A 17,757-nucleotide genomic window follows, 5' to 3' on the forward strand; every position below is an offset into this window, starting at 1 on the left:
ACAATAAGGAAACAATATGTTTTTGAAGTTATTAGAAAGTTCTTTTTCAATATTATCAAGAAATATATTTTTAAGAGAAGTACGTCAAGAGTAAAATATATAAAAGAGTAAACAAGAATAAAATATATTTAAAAAAATGATGTAAAAAGAAATATTTTCATCACATTTATAATCAATAAACAATAGACATATTTTAAAAATGTGTTACTTATTTAATATTTTAAAGTAACACTATTAAATGATGAATTTATGGTAATAAAATGATGAATATTTTTAATGATAAACTCCTTATTGTATTGCATTTATCTTTATATATAACAAAATGGAACAACTGAATTAGACGATATCATGCATAATTTAATGCTATTGTGATATTTATTAATCATCCTCTTAAAGTAAACCTTTTATTAAAGAAATAATATGAAATATTTTAGAAGTTATTTAAAAATTTAATTTAAATCATTTTGAAAGATGATTTGTTATAAGATAAAAACATAAGCTACTTATTGATGGTGATGATAATGATAATTTAAATATGTGAAATATAATTAACAGATATATTAATATATAGTTTTTCAAATGTGAAGGTTCTAAAAAATTGCTTGCACCAACATGAAAGTTTTTGCTTTATGTAAAGATATTTTTATATCTCCTAAAAATTGAAAAATTAGACATAAATACAAGCCTAAATATTTAGAAACACTGTAATATCTCTCAGATCATTATCAGAGACATTTTTTATTAAGTAAAAATTAGAATTTATTGTAAAAGTAATGGTAAATAATTTAAGTAATTTAATTCAATTATTTTTATATTTAGGAAGTTCTGAGATTTACTGCAAAATTAAATGAAGAAACAGAAGATTTAGAGAAAGCTTTAGAGTTTATGCAAGCAATTCCTCAAAGAATTGTTGATTTAAAGTATTTAAATTCTTTACATGGATATAAAGGAAATGTTCATAAGTTAGGAAGGATCTTAAGAAAAGTATGTTTTATGTATTTTATACTAGTGTTAAATAGAATAAATATGTTTAACAATTAACATCTATAGAGATGTCTATTTTTTAATATTTAAACTAATGAATATATATTTATGTAAATAATTATAATAATTTAATAATTCAAAGATTGTATAAATAAGCTAATATATTCATTAACAAAATCTTACTGTATTATATCTTAAATTATATTTTAGTAATTATATATAGATTCTATAATTTTGGTTGAATCACTTAAATTATATCAACAAATTTGCTACAATTGAAAAAAATAATTTTTTAAGTTCTAAAATTTTTTGGTATGTTGTTAATTAATCATTAGAAAAATATAATAATGTCATAAGTCAAATATAACTTGTTAATTTAGGTCCCCATATAACATTGAATGATAATGCAAAATTTATATTTTAAAAATGTTATACAGTCAAGTCTGCATAAATCGTAACTTGACACCGTAGGTTAATTAGTCAGTTTTCTGTGGTCCCAGCCACACTTTTTAGGTGTCTGATAAGTTGACTCCCCTTCTGAAAAAATGAGTTCACACCATGCAATAACCTGTGTGGTATGCAGTGCAATAATCAGTATTTATCCAGTGATGATGAGTTAAACGATGTCAAGTAAACCGAGTTTTTTACCATTAATAACATTAATGCCTATATAAGTTGGCCAGGACCACAAAAAACTGACTACGTAACCGACGAGTGTCGAGTTATCCAGGTGACGACTTATGTAGACTTGACTGTAGTTATATGAATTTGCTAGTAATTAGTAAGAATTGATAAATTAGTATGTTAATATTTTAATTTTGGAATTAAAAAAATATTATCAAAATAAATGTCAAATTTATTTTGCTATCTTTTGTAAAATAAATCTATTTTTTATTTTATTTTTTATAGGAATGGTTTGAGGTAACAGATGAAAATAATGTTGCAAAAGAAAAATTTGTGTTTCTTTTCAAAAGACACATTTTTGTGACAGACGAAAGAAAAGTATCTGATGACAACAGTTTATATATTGTAAAAAATATTGTAAAGGTAAATATATTATTTCAGATTGCCTATTACTGTGTATATTTAATTTACTATGATTATTATATTTATATTTAAGATTAACCAAGATATATATATATATATATATATATATATATATATATGTGTATTAATAGAAATTTTATAAACATTTTAAAATGGAAATTTTTTAAAATAATGATTAAAAAATCGAGTTTTTTCCATCAAATATAATTAAATGATTTCAAAAATCAAATATAATTAAATGATTTCAAATATAATTAAATGTTAAATATTGAAAAAGTATGTAAATAAATTTTGAATAAAATAAATTTTCTGGATTGCAAAAATCAATAATAATTTAATTATTTTATCACTCTTATTTTAAGTTTTATTTTGAATTTAAGATATTTTAAAATTCTATCTATTTAATTAAAACGTTTTCTTGAGTTAAATATAAATTGTATCCTCAGAGGGAGAATTAGCAAAATTTGCTTAATAAATGTTAAATAAATTGTAATAAAAATTTGAAGACCACAAGTGTTACATAATATTTATAAATATATTTTTAATCGTTTTTATATATTATATATTATTAATAAAAATTATTTTTAATTATTTAAATAAATTATTTTACTAGATTCAGGATGTAGATATTCAAGATGTTGTTGAAGGCGATAACAAGAAAATAGCAATTAAATCAAAGAAAGGTGATACATTAATGAGTTTTAAAGCAAAGTCTTTAGACCAGAAGCAAGAATGGGTTAAAGAATTTCAAACAAAAGCTGTTAGCCAAGGTACTATATACATATATAACAATAACATTTGGAGTTTACTTATTATGTACTGTATAACTGTATACGTGTGTGTGTGTGTTTATAGTAGTTTTATAATTATATGTTTTCTTTACTTTATAAACTTAATATGCTTTAACAAATTTATTTTTATTGGACATATAAATAATATGAATGAAATTTTATGTGTAAATAATATAACATTTAATAACATTAGTTTTTTCATTGAAATACATGTTCTGCTAGATTTTAAAGGTTTTTGTGTGTTAATCTGTAATTTGTAGAGTGTGTTCATATCATTTTGATACATCTATTTGAACTTCAGTGTAAAATAATGTTTTTTTTTTAAAAATAATTCTAGAGCATCTACTTAATTTATTAATACTACATTACAACAAGAATATGACTTTATATATAGATAAATTCTTCATTAATCCTTGTCAGAATAGCTTTTAAACTAGATAAGATGCTTGAAATGTTTATATCATTTTCATATGGAATGTACATTTTAGAAAATGTAGCAAAATGCCTCTGAATGTTAAAAGAACTAGAAAAGATCAAATTTAGAAATAGCAGAATGTCTAGAAACTAAACTGATGGTATTTAAAATTTAAAAATGATTCATTGAAACCTGAATAATGAAAACTAAATGAAAGTTTCTATTTAAATTGAGTAAAGGCAAAATTTTCAGTTAAAATCATATCTTATTGAAATATAACTATCCTCTTTAATAATATGATTTAATTACAAAACAAATAAATTTCATTATATTACTTCACCTGTTTTATTGACCTTGACCTAATTTTTAGAAATAAAACATTCACTAACTTTTTAATGATTTGATGATGAATAAAAACTTTAAACTGTATAAATTTAGAGCAAAATTAAAATTAGAAATCTTCAAATTAAAATTAGAAAGTGTTATCAAGAGATGAGATACCTTCAATAAACTTTTTAATCATTAATGTTTTTGAATATTAATTCATTACTTGGACTTATAAGTAAAATTTTTACTTAACATTTCATAAAGAATTATATATTTCTTAATTTAGCCTTCAAACTCATTGCTATTAGAATATAATTATGATAATGATACAAGGACTTTCACATTTATGTTCCTTGACCCATTGTTGTAAATTTGTACAGTGAGTGTATACCTTTTTATCAAGGATCTGACATCAAACTTTCTGCCTTCAGATTCTTGATAAAATTGGCATACACTCACTGTATGAATGTTCAAGACACTATGGCAGAGCTGGATTACATCAAACAAGTGGATAATCAAGTTGCCTGGCAAAGAAATTGCCAGACAACTTGATTATCCAGATAAGATAAAGCAATTGATTGGCACTTTCCTTACATCAAAAACGGTAATGGCAGCAATGAACTGGAGGCATAGGGTGGGTGGTATGTATGGTCGTCGGAATTAGATTAAGAAGGATGGAAACGGATTCTTATGAACAAGTAACAAGCACGTTTTTATTGAACAAGAAGCGGTACAGAACTGACTTGTAGTGCGCAGGCGCGCTACAACATAACATATAAGAATTGCCAGAGATGGCGCTGCAATACATAGCATCATCCCCTCCTAAGGAGAATTACAAACAAACATAGTCTTGTAAGTAGGTAGGGGTTTTACGATGTCTACGACTTGATTCTTGAGTATTAGACGAGTCTGAAGCTAAGGCAGTATCTGAAGATGAATTTTTCATGTTATCTTTCTGAGGAGTGTTTTCTACTATTGGATTATTTTCTTTTTCTTCCCACCACAGCTGAAGAGGAACGAATGAAGCACCTTGAGATTCGATGGATGCAGATGATCGAGATCTCAGTTGATCAATGTGACGTTTCCATATGGAACCATTAGGAAGCTCAATGTTATATGTAACAGGTGAAAGTTTCTGAATAACTTTACCTGTAACCCAATATTCTTTAGAACAAAAGTCACGAGCAAAAATTGTGTCTCCTATCATAAATGAACGCTGTGGACGAACTACGTTGTTATTCGATAAGGTTAAAGGACGCAACAAATCTAGTCTTGAGCGAAGTTTTCTGTTGAATAGCATCTCACTTGGTGTTTTACCAGTAGAACAGTGAGGAGTAGAATGATATGAAGTAAGAAATTGAAGGAGGGATGTCATTAAATCCTTTTCACGAATTAATTTTTTTAAAGTAGACTTAAACGTTTTGATAAATCCTTCAACTGCTCCATTAGTTGCAGGATGATACAGCGGAGAGAATGTCTGACGAATTCCGTTCTGAGCTAAAAACATTCTGAATTCACGAGATGTGAATTGAGGGCCATTATCAGAATGAACATGTAGTGGAAGGCCATGATGACTAAACCAAAATCTAAGTGCTAGAATAGTAGCGGAAGAATCTGTGGATTGCATTATTTGAATTTCAGGATATTTAGTTTTTGCATCAATACCTATTAGAAACATTTTTCCAAGGAATGGACCAGCAAAGTCAATATGCAATCTACTCCAAGGCTCTTCAGGAATTGGCCATCTTAAAGTATTAGTAGAGGGAGGATTTTGATGGTATGACTGACATAAAATACATTCTTTCACTGTTCGTTCTAGATCACTATCAATGCCTGGCCACCAAACAATTGATCTTGCTAACATTTTCGATTTAACAATACCTTGATGTCCAGAATGTAATTCAATGAGAACATTTCTGCGAAATTTTTCAGGAACAAATATTCTATCACCCATAAATATTAAGTTTCCTTCTAGAGAAAGGGAATCCTTGAATTTAAGAAATGGCTTAACAGTTGTATTTATCTGAAGCCAATTATTCTTGATACACTTACGCAAAACATTGAAAAGTTTATCTGTACGACATGCTTCTATAAAGGCACTATTGGTAAAAGGAAGGGAGTCAAACTGCAAATTAAATAATGAACTTGGAACTGAGTTACTAAAATCTTCTATGAATAAATCATTAGTAGTATTTCTGGAAAGGCCGTCAGCTATGATATTAGTTGCAGAGGAGATGTACTTGATTGTATAATTATAGTCATTCAGTATGATGCTCCATCTTTGTAGTCTAGCAGCTACAATCTCATTCTGTCCTCTTTTATCACCGAAAATTGCAAGTAAGGGCTTATGATCTGTTTCTAAGATGAAATGGCGACCAAGAAGATATTGACGAAATTTCTTGATACCAAAAATAATGGATAATGCCTCTTTCTCTGTCTGAGAATATCGACGTTGAGCAGGTGAAAGTAAAGCATTAGCAAACGTAATAGGACGTTTTACATTGTCGATAATATGGAAAAGAACAGCGCCGACACCAAATTGAGAAGCATCTGTAGCCAAGTATAATTCTTTGTTAGGATCATAGTGTATAAGAAGTGTAGCTTGTTTTAATGAGTTTTTTGCACTTTGAAAAGCAGACTCATGTTCTTTTGTCCAGGTCCAAGAACATCCTTTACGTAAGAGTTTGTAGAGAGGGTGTAGATAAGTAGACAGTTTAGGTACAAATTTAGAATAATAGTTCAACATGCCTAGGAACGAACGTAGAGAATGGACATTACGAGGCTTATGAGCTTTTAATATAGGATCCAGTTTTGAGGGTAAAGGAGCAATTCCTTGTTTTGAAATCTCAAATCCTAAGAATTTTACAGAATCTTGTAAGAATTTGCACTTTCGTTTATTTAGTTTGATTCCTTCTGCTTCACAAATGGATAGGATTCTTTCAATATTACTGAAATGGTCTGAATGATTTGTACCAGAAGTAACCAAGTCATCAAAATATGGTTGCGTTTTCGGAATTGTGGAGAATAATTTCTCCATAGCTCTTTGAAATAAAGCAGGGGCAGATGCAATACCATATAAGAGACGATTGCACTTATACAATCCAAGATGAGTATTGATAACCACTAAATTTTTACTATCATCATCCAATTGGAATTGGTTATAGGCATCACTTAAGTCAAAGGTAGAGAACTTCTCACCTCCAAGTAATTTCATGGAAATCTCTTCCAAACGAGGTATTGGATGGACATCTATTTGTAACATCTTATTCAGGGTTAGATTAAAAAGTCCAGCTATCTTAACACTACCATCATTTTTAACTACTGGAATTATAGGTGTAGCCCAAGCACTGTTGGATATCTTAGAAATTACTCCAGCCTTTTCTAACCTAGATAACTCTGCTTCAACTTTATCCCTGAGAGAAAAAGGAACTGTCCTTGGTTTCAGAAAAATAGGATGTGCATCTGGTTTTAAGGTTAAATGAAGGGATATTGATTTAGAACATCCAATACCATCAGAAAATACAGTAGAGTATTTGTCTAGTAGAGTAAGCAGATTAGAGTTTGTATGAGAAATCCCAGGAGTAATACTGTTGATTTTACATGAAAGCTTTAACTCTCGAATCCAATCTCTTCCAATGAGATTAGCATTACCATGATGAACCACATAAAGGCGAAGTTTATGGCGAGAACGATTGTAAAGAACTGGTACTGTGATAAATCCCAATACATTCAACTTGAAATTTCCATATGTGCAAAGAAAATGTTTAGACTCATGTAAAGAAAAGGATGATAAGTCTCTGTTGAAGGTGGATTCAGAAATGATGGAAAGTGGGGAGCCAGTATCAACTTCAAAACTAATGTTCTTCTTGTTAATGGATAGAGTCAGAATAATAGGTGGAACTGGTGTGGAGACATCTTGAATATTGAAAAGATTAAAATAAGTTGAATTATCTATCTCTGAATAACCATTCGAATCTTTGTTGGTACGAGATAGTTGGTGTACGCTCACATGAGGATGCTTAGTTTTTCCACAAACCCTTGCAATATGACCAGGTATGCCACATTTATTACAGGTAAATGTTCTAAATCTACAATTCTCACGGGAGTGATCTTTGCTTCCACAAGATCTACAAATGTAACTACCAGTTTTCTTTGTTTCGAACTTAGTTTTATCTCTAGAACTATTCTCACTAAACTCCTTCTTTCTGTTAGGGAACTTTGTGGAACGAATTTTAAAACAATCGTTTTCGAGTGGCAATTTATTGAAACGACCTGCATCAATCAGAGCTTGTTCCATAGCAATAGCATAATTGATCGCTTTCTGAAGGTCTAATTCCGACTCATTTTTAGCAAAAAGATTTGAACGAATTCTAGGGTCGTACAAGCCTGACACAAATTGATCTCTTAAACGTGTTGCAAGGGAGTCTCCAAAATCACACTTTTCGCTTAAAGATTTTAACCCAACTATGAAATCATTAATCGATTCTCCTTCTTTCTGTACCCGGCGAGTAAAGTTCGCTCTCTCGGAAATTATACTAACTGATTTATTTTTATGTAATCTCATTATACTTTTTAAGTCAGAAAATGTCTTCGAAGAGGGTTTATCAGGTTGACAAAGGTTTCTTAACAATTTATAAGCCACCGGTCCCATCTGACTAAGAAGAGTAGCCACCATTTTTCTATTGTCAGTGATATTAGACGCTATAAAGAATTCTTCCAATTGTTCCACATATTCATCCCAATCACTATTCACGTTATACGGATTAACGTTAATCGTTGCCATTTCCGAATAAAGGAAAGAAAATAATGATAATAAGCAATTCGGTAACTTACGGGTCAAAGGTTCAAAGTCTAGCTTGAAGCCACGTGTTGACTTCGTCGAGGAAAAAAAAATAAACGTTAGTATTCTTGCTGAAACTTGAATAGAATTGAAGAAATAGACTATCTTTAATCCCATCCTCGTCGCCAGAATTGGTATGTATGGTCGTCGGAATTAGATTAAGAAGGATGGAAACGGATTCTTATGAACAAGTAACAAGCACGTCTTTATTGAACAAGAAGCGGTACAGAACTGACTTGTAGTGCGCAGGCGCGCTACAACATAACATATAAGAATTGCCAGAGATGGCGCTGCAATACATAGCATAGGGTAGTCTTAAATTATAATGCCTCCTTCCTCAACATCCAGAAGAAAGCATCTCACAATGGCAACGTATCTTTAGTATATCAACGTAACTTGATGATTTTTGAGGATGTAACAAAGCCGTTGCGGATTACTGGATGAAATAAGTCAATTTTAGGCTTTTTGAGTTGCATGGAGTATGAAACCAGAGTGGATAAAATATGCACCAAGAAATTTATGGGAGATCTGTGCCTTGAATGCTCAAGTTCAAGTCTATCTTTGAGGTGGCCAAAAACTGTTTCAATTATTGATCTTTTCCTAAAAAAATCTTCTCTTTAATTGTCATTAGTGTGTTTTTCATACCTTTTTTCACTTTAGTGATGAGGCCTCTGTTGAAGAGTTTTTCAAAGAGCTCTTTGTAGGGAACTATAAAGTATATCACATGCTGCGTTCACATGCTTATCCTCAATGATAAGTGGAGGGGTTATTCTTATTACTCTATTATTTAAAACTTTAGTCATTATTAAACCTCTACTAAGAGATTGACTGACAATTTTATCGGCCAGTGGAGCCAACTACTGTAGAAAAAACAACTGCTACTTCAGTAGTAACTGCGACGTCAACTAGTGCACCAACAACGCAAACAGTATTTATTAAACCAAGTACTAGAACAAGAGAGTTAACAACTCCCATATTCAATACGACTTTACTGCCTCTACTGTGGAATGATATAAAAAACTGCATGACTAAGACTCAACCACTGGAATTTATTCCATCCCAGTTGACAACCATCGTTTCATTTTAAGGCTGATCTACATAGGAGCCACACTTTGTAATTTATAGCAGAGGGTCAAGGAACACAAATATGCAGATAGAAAAACTTCAATAACAAGTGCTGACATCTTATTCATGGAATAATGACATACACATTCAATGGGATCAAGCCAAAGTCATTTGACCCACTTTTAACTTACACAGCATTGGGTTTCTAGAAAAATTAGAAATATATAAAATACACAAAAGATCACACTGCATCAATCATCGAGATGCGGAAAACCTACCAAATACCTGGCAAGCAATTTAATTCATTTTACAAGGTTTAATTTTCTGTTTATTAATTATCACATTTTAGTTATTAATTCTAAAAATTTTCATATTTGTAACTTCATTATTTTAAATTTGTAATTATACATTCTAAAGAATTCAAAAAGCTTGTAATTGAGGAAGATCAGTAAAATCTGATTGAATAACATTTTTATTTCAATAAATTTGTAGCTGGATTTATCAAGGTTTAGTTTATTGGTTTATTTTGAATTATCCAGTTTTTCACCTGCTTAAATTTGATTTAAAGTTTTTAAAAAAAATTAGTAGTTTATAACTCAAAATAAATTTTTGTGAAAATTTTGTTCTTGTCTAAGTTAAATTAAATTTAATTATAAAAGTAAATTTATGAAGGTTTATCAATAAGTTTTGTTCTAAGTAAAACTTAATTACAAGAAACGGAAAGACAAAAGACGGAACAAGGAAAGACAAAAGACAAAGTCTCAACTTTGTAACGTCGTATTTATATTTTTTATATTTATTAAGTTTTATTCTATTTAATATGTGTATTTTTCTTGTAGTTGTAGAAGATCTTAGTGAAGATGAATTTCAGTTAATTGAAGAAGCTGTTACTGAACCAGAGGTTAAAAAAACAAAATTAGCTTCAGAAGGTGAAGTGAAAGCAACAGAAGAAGAAAAAATGCAGCAATCTGAGACAGATGCAAAAGTTGAAGTATTAGAAGATTTTGAAGCTTATGAGGAAATGAATACAGCAATTACTGAAAGTTTAAGATCTGGTTCATTAACTTCCTTAGAAGGTAAATTTGTTTTTTGTTTTATAAATGTAAACCATTTATAAAATTGATATGGAAACTTAATTTATATAATATGACTATTTGTTGCTTATACTATCTGTTTAAAAAGATTAGAAACATTAATAATATAAAACTAAATTTTAATAATCTGTTTGATGATAAAATAATAATAATAATATATAAAATTTTATAAAATATCAATAAAACTGAAATATATAAATAATTGTTATTAATGTTTTTTAATTATTCTTATTATTTTTCTGTGATATAAATTTTTTAAATATTGTACAAATTATAATAATAATTAAAAGCAATTTAAATTTAATTTTATATTTATAATAAAATATTATAAACATTTTGTTAATTTAAATTTTACATTTTTAAGATGAACCAAAATTCTTGATGAAAAAATATGAAGTATTTTAATAATAAAGTGTTATAAATTGAACAAAATAAATAGTATTTTTTAGAATATTTGTTTGCTATTATAGAAAAATTTTAAAAATATTTTAGTTTTTTTTAAATAATTTTCTATTTAATAAATTTTTACTTTTATATTAAAATTTATATATAATTATTTTGTGTTATAAAATATATATTGTATTATTTATGTTTTAGATGATATTAATCTTAATATAAATTAATCTGTTGTAGTGTAAATCATTTCATTGTGTATTAAAACAATATTTCTTATAAAAAATAAGAATTTGTTGAAAAATGTATGTAAAATATTAATTATTTTAGATATTTAGTATTGAATTTGTATATATATCTAGTTATTATCAGTTTTTTGTAATGTATTAAATTTAAAGTTTAAGATTATTGATTTAAATATATTAATTCATAATGAATCATATTTGAATTGATAAACCTTATAATTTAGGGTTTCTCAAACTGTAGACTTTTTGTAAATGATTTTCAATTTTTAATTAATGCTCCTAATTTTTCAAATAGACATGATTATAATTTTTTAAAATTTTGCTGCAAAAATAATTTGTTGATACATCAAAAATATTGATTCAGTTTTATTTTGAAAAAAAAATTAATTGTATCAATTTCATAAATTGATACTTTTAATACAATTGAAATAAATAAGCTTTTATTTCTACAGAATATATGTTTTATTTTAAGCTTTTTATTTTAAATAGCTACTCACCATACTGGATTAATGATAATGATGCACTTGGAACCAATTATGGTGTGATAACAGAACAATGAAAAAATAAATGTTTTTGAACCCCTTCTGGGCTCTGCATCAGGTTCTTAACCATTCCAAGATGGTTATTTGTTTATGGAATAATATTTAAATTATATATGTAAAAATGACGAACAGCCTGATGCAGAGCTCAGAAGGAGTTCGAAAACGTTCATTGTTTCATTGTTCCGTTATCACACCATAATTGGTTCCAAGTGCATCATTACCTTTTTATTTTATGTTTTATATTTTATTTTTGTTTTTATTGTTTTATTTTTAATTTTAAAAGATTTTTATGATTATTCTACTTGATATATAGATTAAAATTTAATTATTAAAGGTAAGTATGCATTTATTTTTTATCTATTAATATCAAAGAATTATTAGTTTTATTTGTGAGATTACACAAATTAATTTAACATTTTAAGAAATTGTAGTAATAGAAATGCTGAAAGTTTGAGAAACACTGTTATAAGGAATGAATTTAAGTTTAAAGGCATTGAAAAATTTTCTGTGATAACTGCTGCTCACCTACTCTGAAAAATTATAAAAATATTAGAAATTATTGAAATATCATTTTCATCAAATTAAAATTATTGAAAAAACTTGAAACATCTATTTATATTTTAAAATGTTATCATTTTAAAAATAAAATTATAAGTATTCAAAATTATTTTAAAACATTTGAGAACTGATAGAGACAAAAAAAAATAAAGCTATTTAACAAATCATAAATGGACTCCATTAACCAATAGCCTAAGTTTATTTTAGAGCTTAATATTTCACTATAACCGATTCATTTTGTTTATATAAAATAGACTTCTTTAAGTCTTGTATATTTTACTAAATAAGAGTTTTTGGCAAATACAATTATAGAAGTTATTTAATTACAGCATTTTAAATTAGCTATAAAGAACCAAAAATTTTTTAAAATAGCTTCTTCATAGAGGAATTAATTTTAATAAAGTTTTTCTAGATTAATATTGTCAATGATTATTAAATTTAAAAAATCTAAACAGAAAGATATATGAGAACTTATAAATATATATTTTGGAGCATATACATTCTATATTACAAGAATGCAATGTATTGTTTTAAGAATAGAACAAAACAGCAGAATTATTTATTTTAAAAAAATTATTGTTAGTGTTTTAATATTAAAGTTTTGTTTTAATGTCATTAAACTTAATATATTATTATTAAGCAATAATTATCCTATATTTAACATCCTACAATAGTCCACTTTAAAGAATTTTATTATTTATATGTAAATATATATATATATATATTTTTAAATGTATTTTTATAAATGATATATATATTTTTTTTTATTTTAAGCTTTAATGAAGCTTAAAAATTGCTGAATGAGAGCTATTTTATTCAACTATATAAAGAATAATTAGCAATGCAAACTAATAGTTCAAAAACAAAAAAAAAAGAAGAATTCAGCTAAGCATAACAAAAGGACAGATAAGCTTAACTTTATTTATGTTAATCTAACTTTTTATACATACAAAACAAACATTGCTATTTTTCAATTAATTAGTTGAAAATACTAAAATCTTTAGATAAAATCATATTTAGACAAATGAGTGATATCTAAATATAGTAATTATGAAATAATATATAGAAGTTTACTCATTAATAACCTTCTAATAGTAATTTAAAACATTTTATAATGCACATGAAATAAATAACTAAAATATGCATGAGAGATGAGCTTTCATTTTTACATATATAATCATTTTATGAACTGCATTTTAGTTTAGAATTTTTGAACTTTTGCGAAATATATTTGTCACTATTTAAGTATTGAATGATATCAAATATTTCAACTTTACTTACATGAATTAAAAAAATTCATTTATTTTCATTTTTTAATGTTTTTAATAAAATTTTTAAAATTCTTTCTGTAAAAGATATATCCTGTATATAGCAATTATTAAAAGGGTCTACTCATTTAAATTTTTTTCAATAATGTTAAAAACAGTATATAATATTTTTATTTGATTTATTTATTTTTTTTGTTTTGATTATGAGAATTTATTATTCTTTATTAAAAATTTTAGTTTTTACATTAAAAAAGAAAGAAAATGATGATTTATTATGTAAATTAAACTAATAGTAAATATAAATTAGGCAGTGCTATATTGAAATATTGATAATTTTTTATTTATGTATGATCTTGCAAAGAATCAATTGTATTTAAAAAGATCAATGGATCTTTACATAAGCAATTTTTCAAAGAAATTCAGTTTTTTTCTTTTACAAAGCATTGAATAAGTAAACATTTTGAACATTTTCAAAAAAATAATGTTTTTAGCAAACTCAAAAAAGAATATGGAAAATAAATCATTAAAATCCAAATATTATCTAGTTAATTATTTAAGTTTAATAATTTGAGTTGATAATTGAAAAACAAAAATGATACTTTTTTTGGAATGTATGATTCAAATTAAAATATTTGAGCGATAATGATGAATCAATTAATGTTAAATATAGGTTTGAATCTGTTATTTGGCTGTTGTTTTTATTATTATTCTTAATGATTTGGTCCAGTAAATGGATTTTTCTCATATTTTAAATGGTTTGGATTTATACAATTTTATTTTAAAAAGTTATTAATATGTTGTTTATTTTTATATTGTTGTAGTGAATTTTATTATATTAATATATATTTTACTATAAAGAAATATATTATACTTGAGATGATACTTGTATAATGAAGAAACACAGTGGTGTAACTAGTTTTGTCAAAGGTGTTCAGTTGACATGGGTGCAAATCAAATGAGAGGTTGATATGAACAAAATAATTTTGCAACAATAATAATAATGTTCACAATTTTATATGTTATCAATACTTTAAAAAATGAATATTTAGATCCAATGAGAAAATACAAAGTGTCCCAAATAAACTTGACATTTTCCAGCTGGTTACAGCAAAAACTATTCATCAGAAAGTCATGAAAGTTTGGGAATGTCCTAATGAGATGATGAAAATTTTTTCTAGAGCAAAAATAGTTAGTTCCAAAAAGCACCACTAGAGGGCATATTATAGCTTTATACAGAACATAAGAATGAGCTATAGGTCGCGTTTCTTTATGCAGCGCTCAAGAAGCGCTTTACAGCGAACACTCTTTAACCCATTTCTAAATTCACTGCTGCAATGTAGCTAGCCGTTTCTAAATGTTTGCTGCAAGAGGTTGCTGCAGCAAAGATAAAGCAGCTTTTACGTCCGCTACAGGTGTAAAGCAAAATGGATGCTTGTGTGTATAATATGATATTATGCTGCAAAAATAAAAAAGTCGAAGTGACTGTTGATAAAATATTATGGAAAGATTAAGAAGGATTAAATTTTATAAAATGACTCTGAAAGTTATCTAAAGAATAAGAAAATACTATATTTTAAATATAATTATACATCTCCTATCTCTTTACTATGTTCACATTTTCGGAAAGAGAAATGCTCAATTCTTTATATCTCTTTATTTAAATATTGTAGTTCTTTAACCAAAGCGCTACTTTCGGCTGTAACTGTGGAATTAAAGGATAGATTACGGCATCCATGTTTAGCTGGAGCAAAAAGCGTTTCTAAACTATGATGCAGCGACATGTAGCGATAGCTGCGCGTGATGTCATTTTCGCTACACTCTCGCTGCATAAAGAAATGCAGCCATACAAATTATCTGCCTAATGTGAACAAAACATGTTTAAAACATGATGGCCACCATTATCTGCTACTATCTGAAAGTGTAAAACACCATGTTCAATGGTTGCATGCAGTGTGTGCCTTGGAATGTTACACACCATGTGTGTAACATTCCTTTAAGATCTGACAGCATTGTTATGGGATCACAGTAGACCAAGTCATTTGAGATAATCCCAGAGCCAAAAATTGCATGGATTCAAGCCTGGGGATCTTGCAGGGCAACATGCCACTATTTCAGTTTGAAAAGTGCCCCTTGGTGGTGGTTTTTGGAACTAACTTTTTTCCTCTAGGAAAATTCCCATCAACTCATTAAAACATTTCCAAAAATTTTCATGACTTTCTGATGAATAGTTTTTGCTGTAGCCAGCTGGGAAATGTCAAGTTTAATTTGAGACACCCTGTATAAATAGCTAGAAGCATCAGTCAATATAATTTCAATTTTGTCATTATATTATTTTCTTAATTATTTTAAATAATGGATTGATGAAAACACAATGCAATACATGGACAATCAAGGGGGGAGTGCCTCTTAGAAGACTTTCTATGGGAACCTTCTTATTTACAGGAGCACCCATAGGGAGACAAAATGAGCAAATTGACTTGTACCCTGAAAAATTAGGAGTCTTATACAACTTTTTCATTCTTTCTTATTACTTTAGGACCCTACAGTAATAAGGAAGAATGAAAAAATTGTATGTATTTTGCTCCAGGCTCCCATTATCCTGTGGCATCTTTGCCTGTTTAGGCTTTAGATATGTGAAGAAAACCTAGAAAACCACACAGCCAGCCCAATCTTTAAGCATAAACCTATGACCAACTATGGTGTTTAGTGATTTTATCCACTCAGTCACTGGTTTATTAAAATTCATCAAAAAGCTTTTAAATTAGATGATATTGATTTCTTGAAGTTGAGGAGAATCATAAATACTCTTTAATTATGTAGAAATCTTAGAATTTTTAAAATTCAAATAAGATAAGCTAACTTTCTTTTATAATTAAGACAACTTAATTGTTTTACAAATTAATATTTCAAGTAATTAATACACAAAAGTTTAATTTATCATATATTTATGTTGTTATAATAAAATTTCTAAAATTTGTTTATTATCTGTGCAGTCAGCAGCAATATATTGTTAATGATCCATATTTCACTTTTTGTCAATTGAGCAAGAAAAGACAAATTAATCTCTGTATTTTAATAAATTGATAGCTATAATAGTAAATTTATTTAGCTTCATTCACTCACTGATATAAAATTCTTAGAATAACCTACAAGAAATGAAGCTAAATATTTTTTGTTAGTGGTTCCAGATTTTTTCTAGATTAACAGAATTGTCATACTCTCAGAAAACTTAAGTTTTCAAATATATCAAAATCTTTTTCTAAGCCATCCTAGATTTACTTAAAAATTACTACTTATACTTATACTTATATAAGTATAAGTATATTTATTAAGTATACTTTTTTTAGTATACTTAAAAAAGTGTAACCGAAAAGTAACTTTGTTTTTTCTTCCTCTTTTGTTTTCATTAACTGAAATATGGGAATTATAATAGAAATTTAGTCTTAACCATCTTAAATTTAACAAATTCTAACAGTTGTTTTGTGGTAATGTTATCATTCACTAATCATATTGAGAAAAAGTATTTGTGTCAGAAATGAGAATTTTGGTAAGAAATGCTTCTAAAAATAATTATTAGTATTATATGTAATGAATTTTAGAAGATTTTGTGTGGAGTTATATTAATAAGTAAATTTGAAAATTAGCTATATTATAACAAGCTAGTTGAAAAAAGCATTTTATATTATTTACAAACAAAGTTTTTGTTTGCTGAGTTTCAGATGTAAAAAATATTTATTTGTAAATTGAGCAGTAAATATAATTTGGTTTTGTTATATATTGCAAGATAATATAGTGAAATCTTTTCTAATGTAAGATTAAAAATACAAAATTTTTGAGATTATCTATTGAAGATTATGAAAATTATAGATATAGAATATGATGACAAAGATATAGCAAACATAACAGTTACAATGTTATGCTTTCTAACTTTTAAATTTGTGTAAGAATAACATTCCACTTTTTCCAAGCAGAAAATTATTTTTTTTTATCATTTAATTAGTGTAAAACAGAAAATCTTTAATTAAAATTGAATTAATAACAGAGTTATAAGTTTGAAAATATAATGTCTTACTTCTCTGTAATAATTAAAATGTAGGTTATTTGATGTCTGCTTAGAACTTTCATTTGAAAAAGAACAACAACTAAGTACAGAATGAAAAACTTATGAAGTTTAAAATTTCATAAGAT

At 26.9% G+C, this 17,757-nt stretch overlaps 1 protein-coding gene across 3 annotated transcripts in view; it reads left to right on the forward strand.

The window, feature by feature from the left end:
• The window catches only part of LOC136969616 (muscle M-line assembly protein unc-89-like), a 96,392-nt gene that overhangs the window by 51,143 nt on the left and 27,492 nt on the right, over positions 1–17,757 (forward strand). For all 3 annotated transcript variants that reach the window (XM_067263861.1, XM_067263871.1, XM_067263879.1), the window contains exons 10-13: positions 820–984; positions 1,894–2,031; positions 2,645–2,801; positions 10,309–10,545. In XM_067263861.1, coding sequence (XP_067119962.1) covers positions 820–984; positions 1,894–2,031; positions 2,645–2,801; positions 10,309–10,545 — 697 coding nt within the window. The remainder of the gene's footprint in view (positions 1–819; positions 985–1,893; positions 2,032–2,644; positions 2,802–10,308; positions 10,546–17,757) is intronic.

Source organism: Centruroides vittatus, unplaced genomic scaffold (genome assembly GCF_030686945.1).
Source record: "Centruroides vittatus isolate TY-2023 unplaced genomic scaffold, ASM3068694v2 contig_1035, whole genome shotgun sequence".
Taxonomy (NCBI): Eukaryota; Metazoa; Arthropoda; class Arachnida; order Scorpiones; family Buthidae; genus Centruroides; species Centruroides vittatus.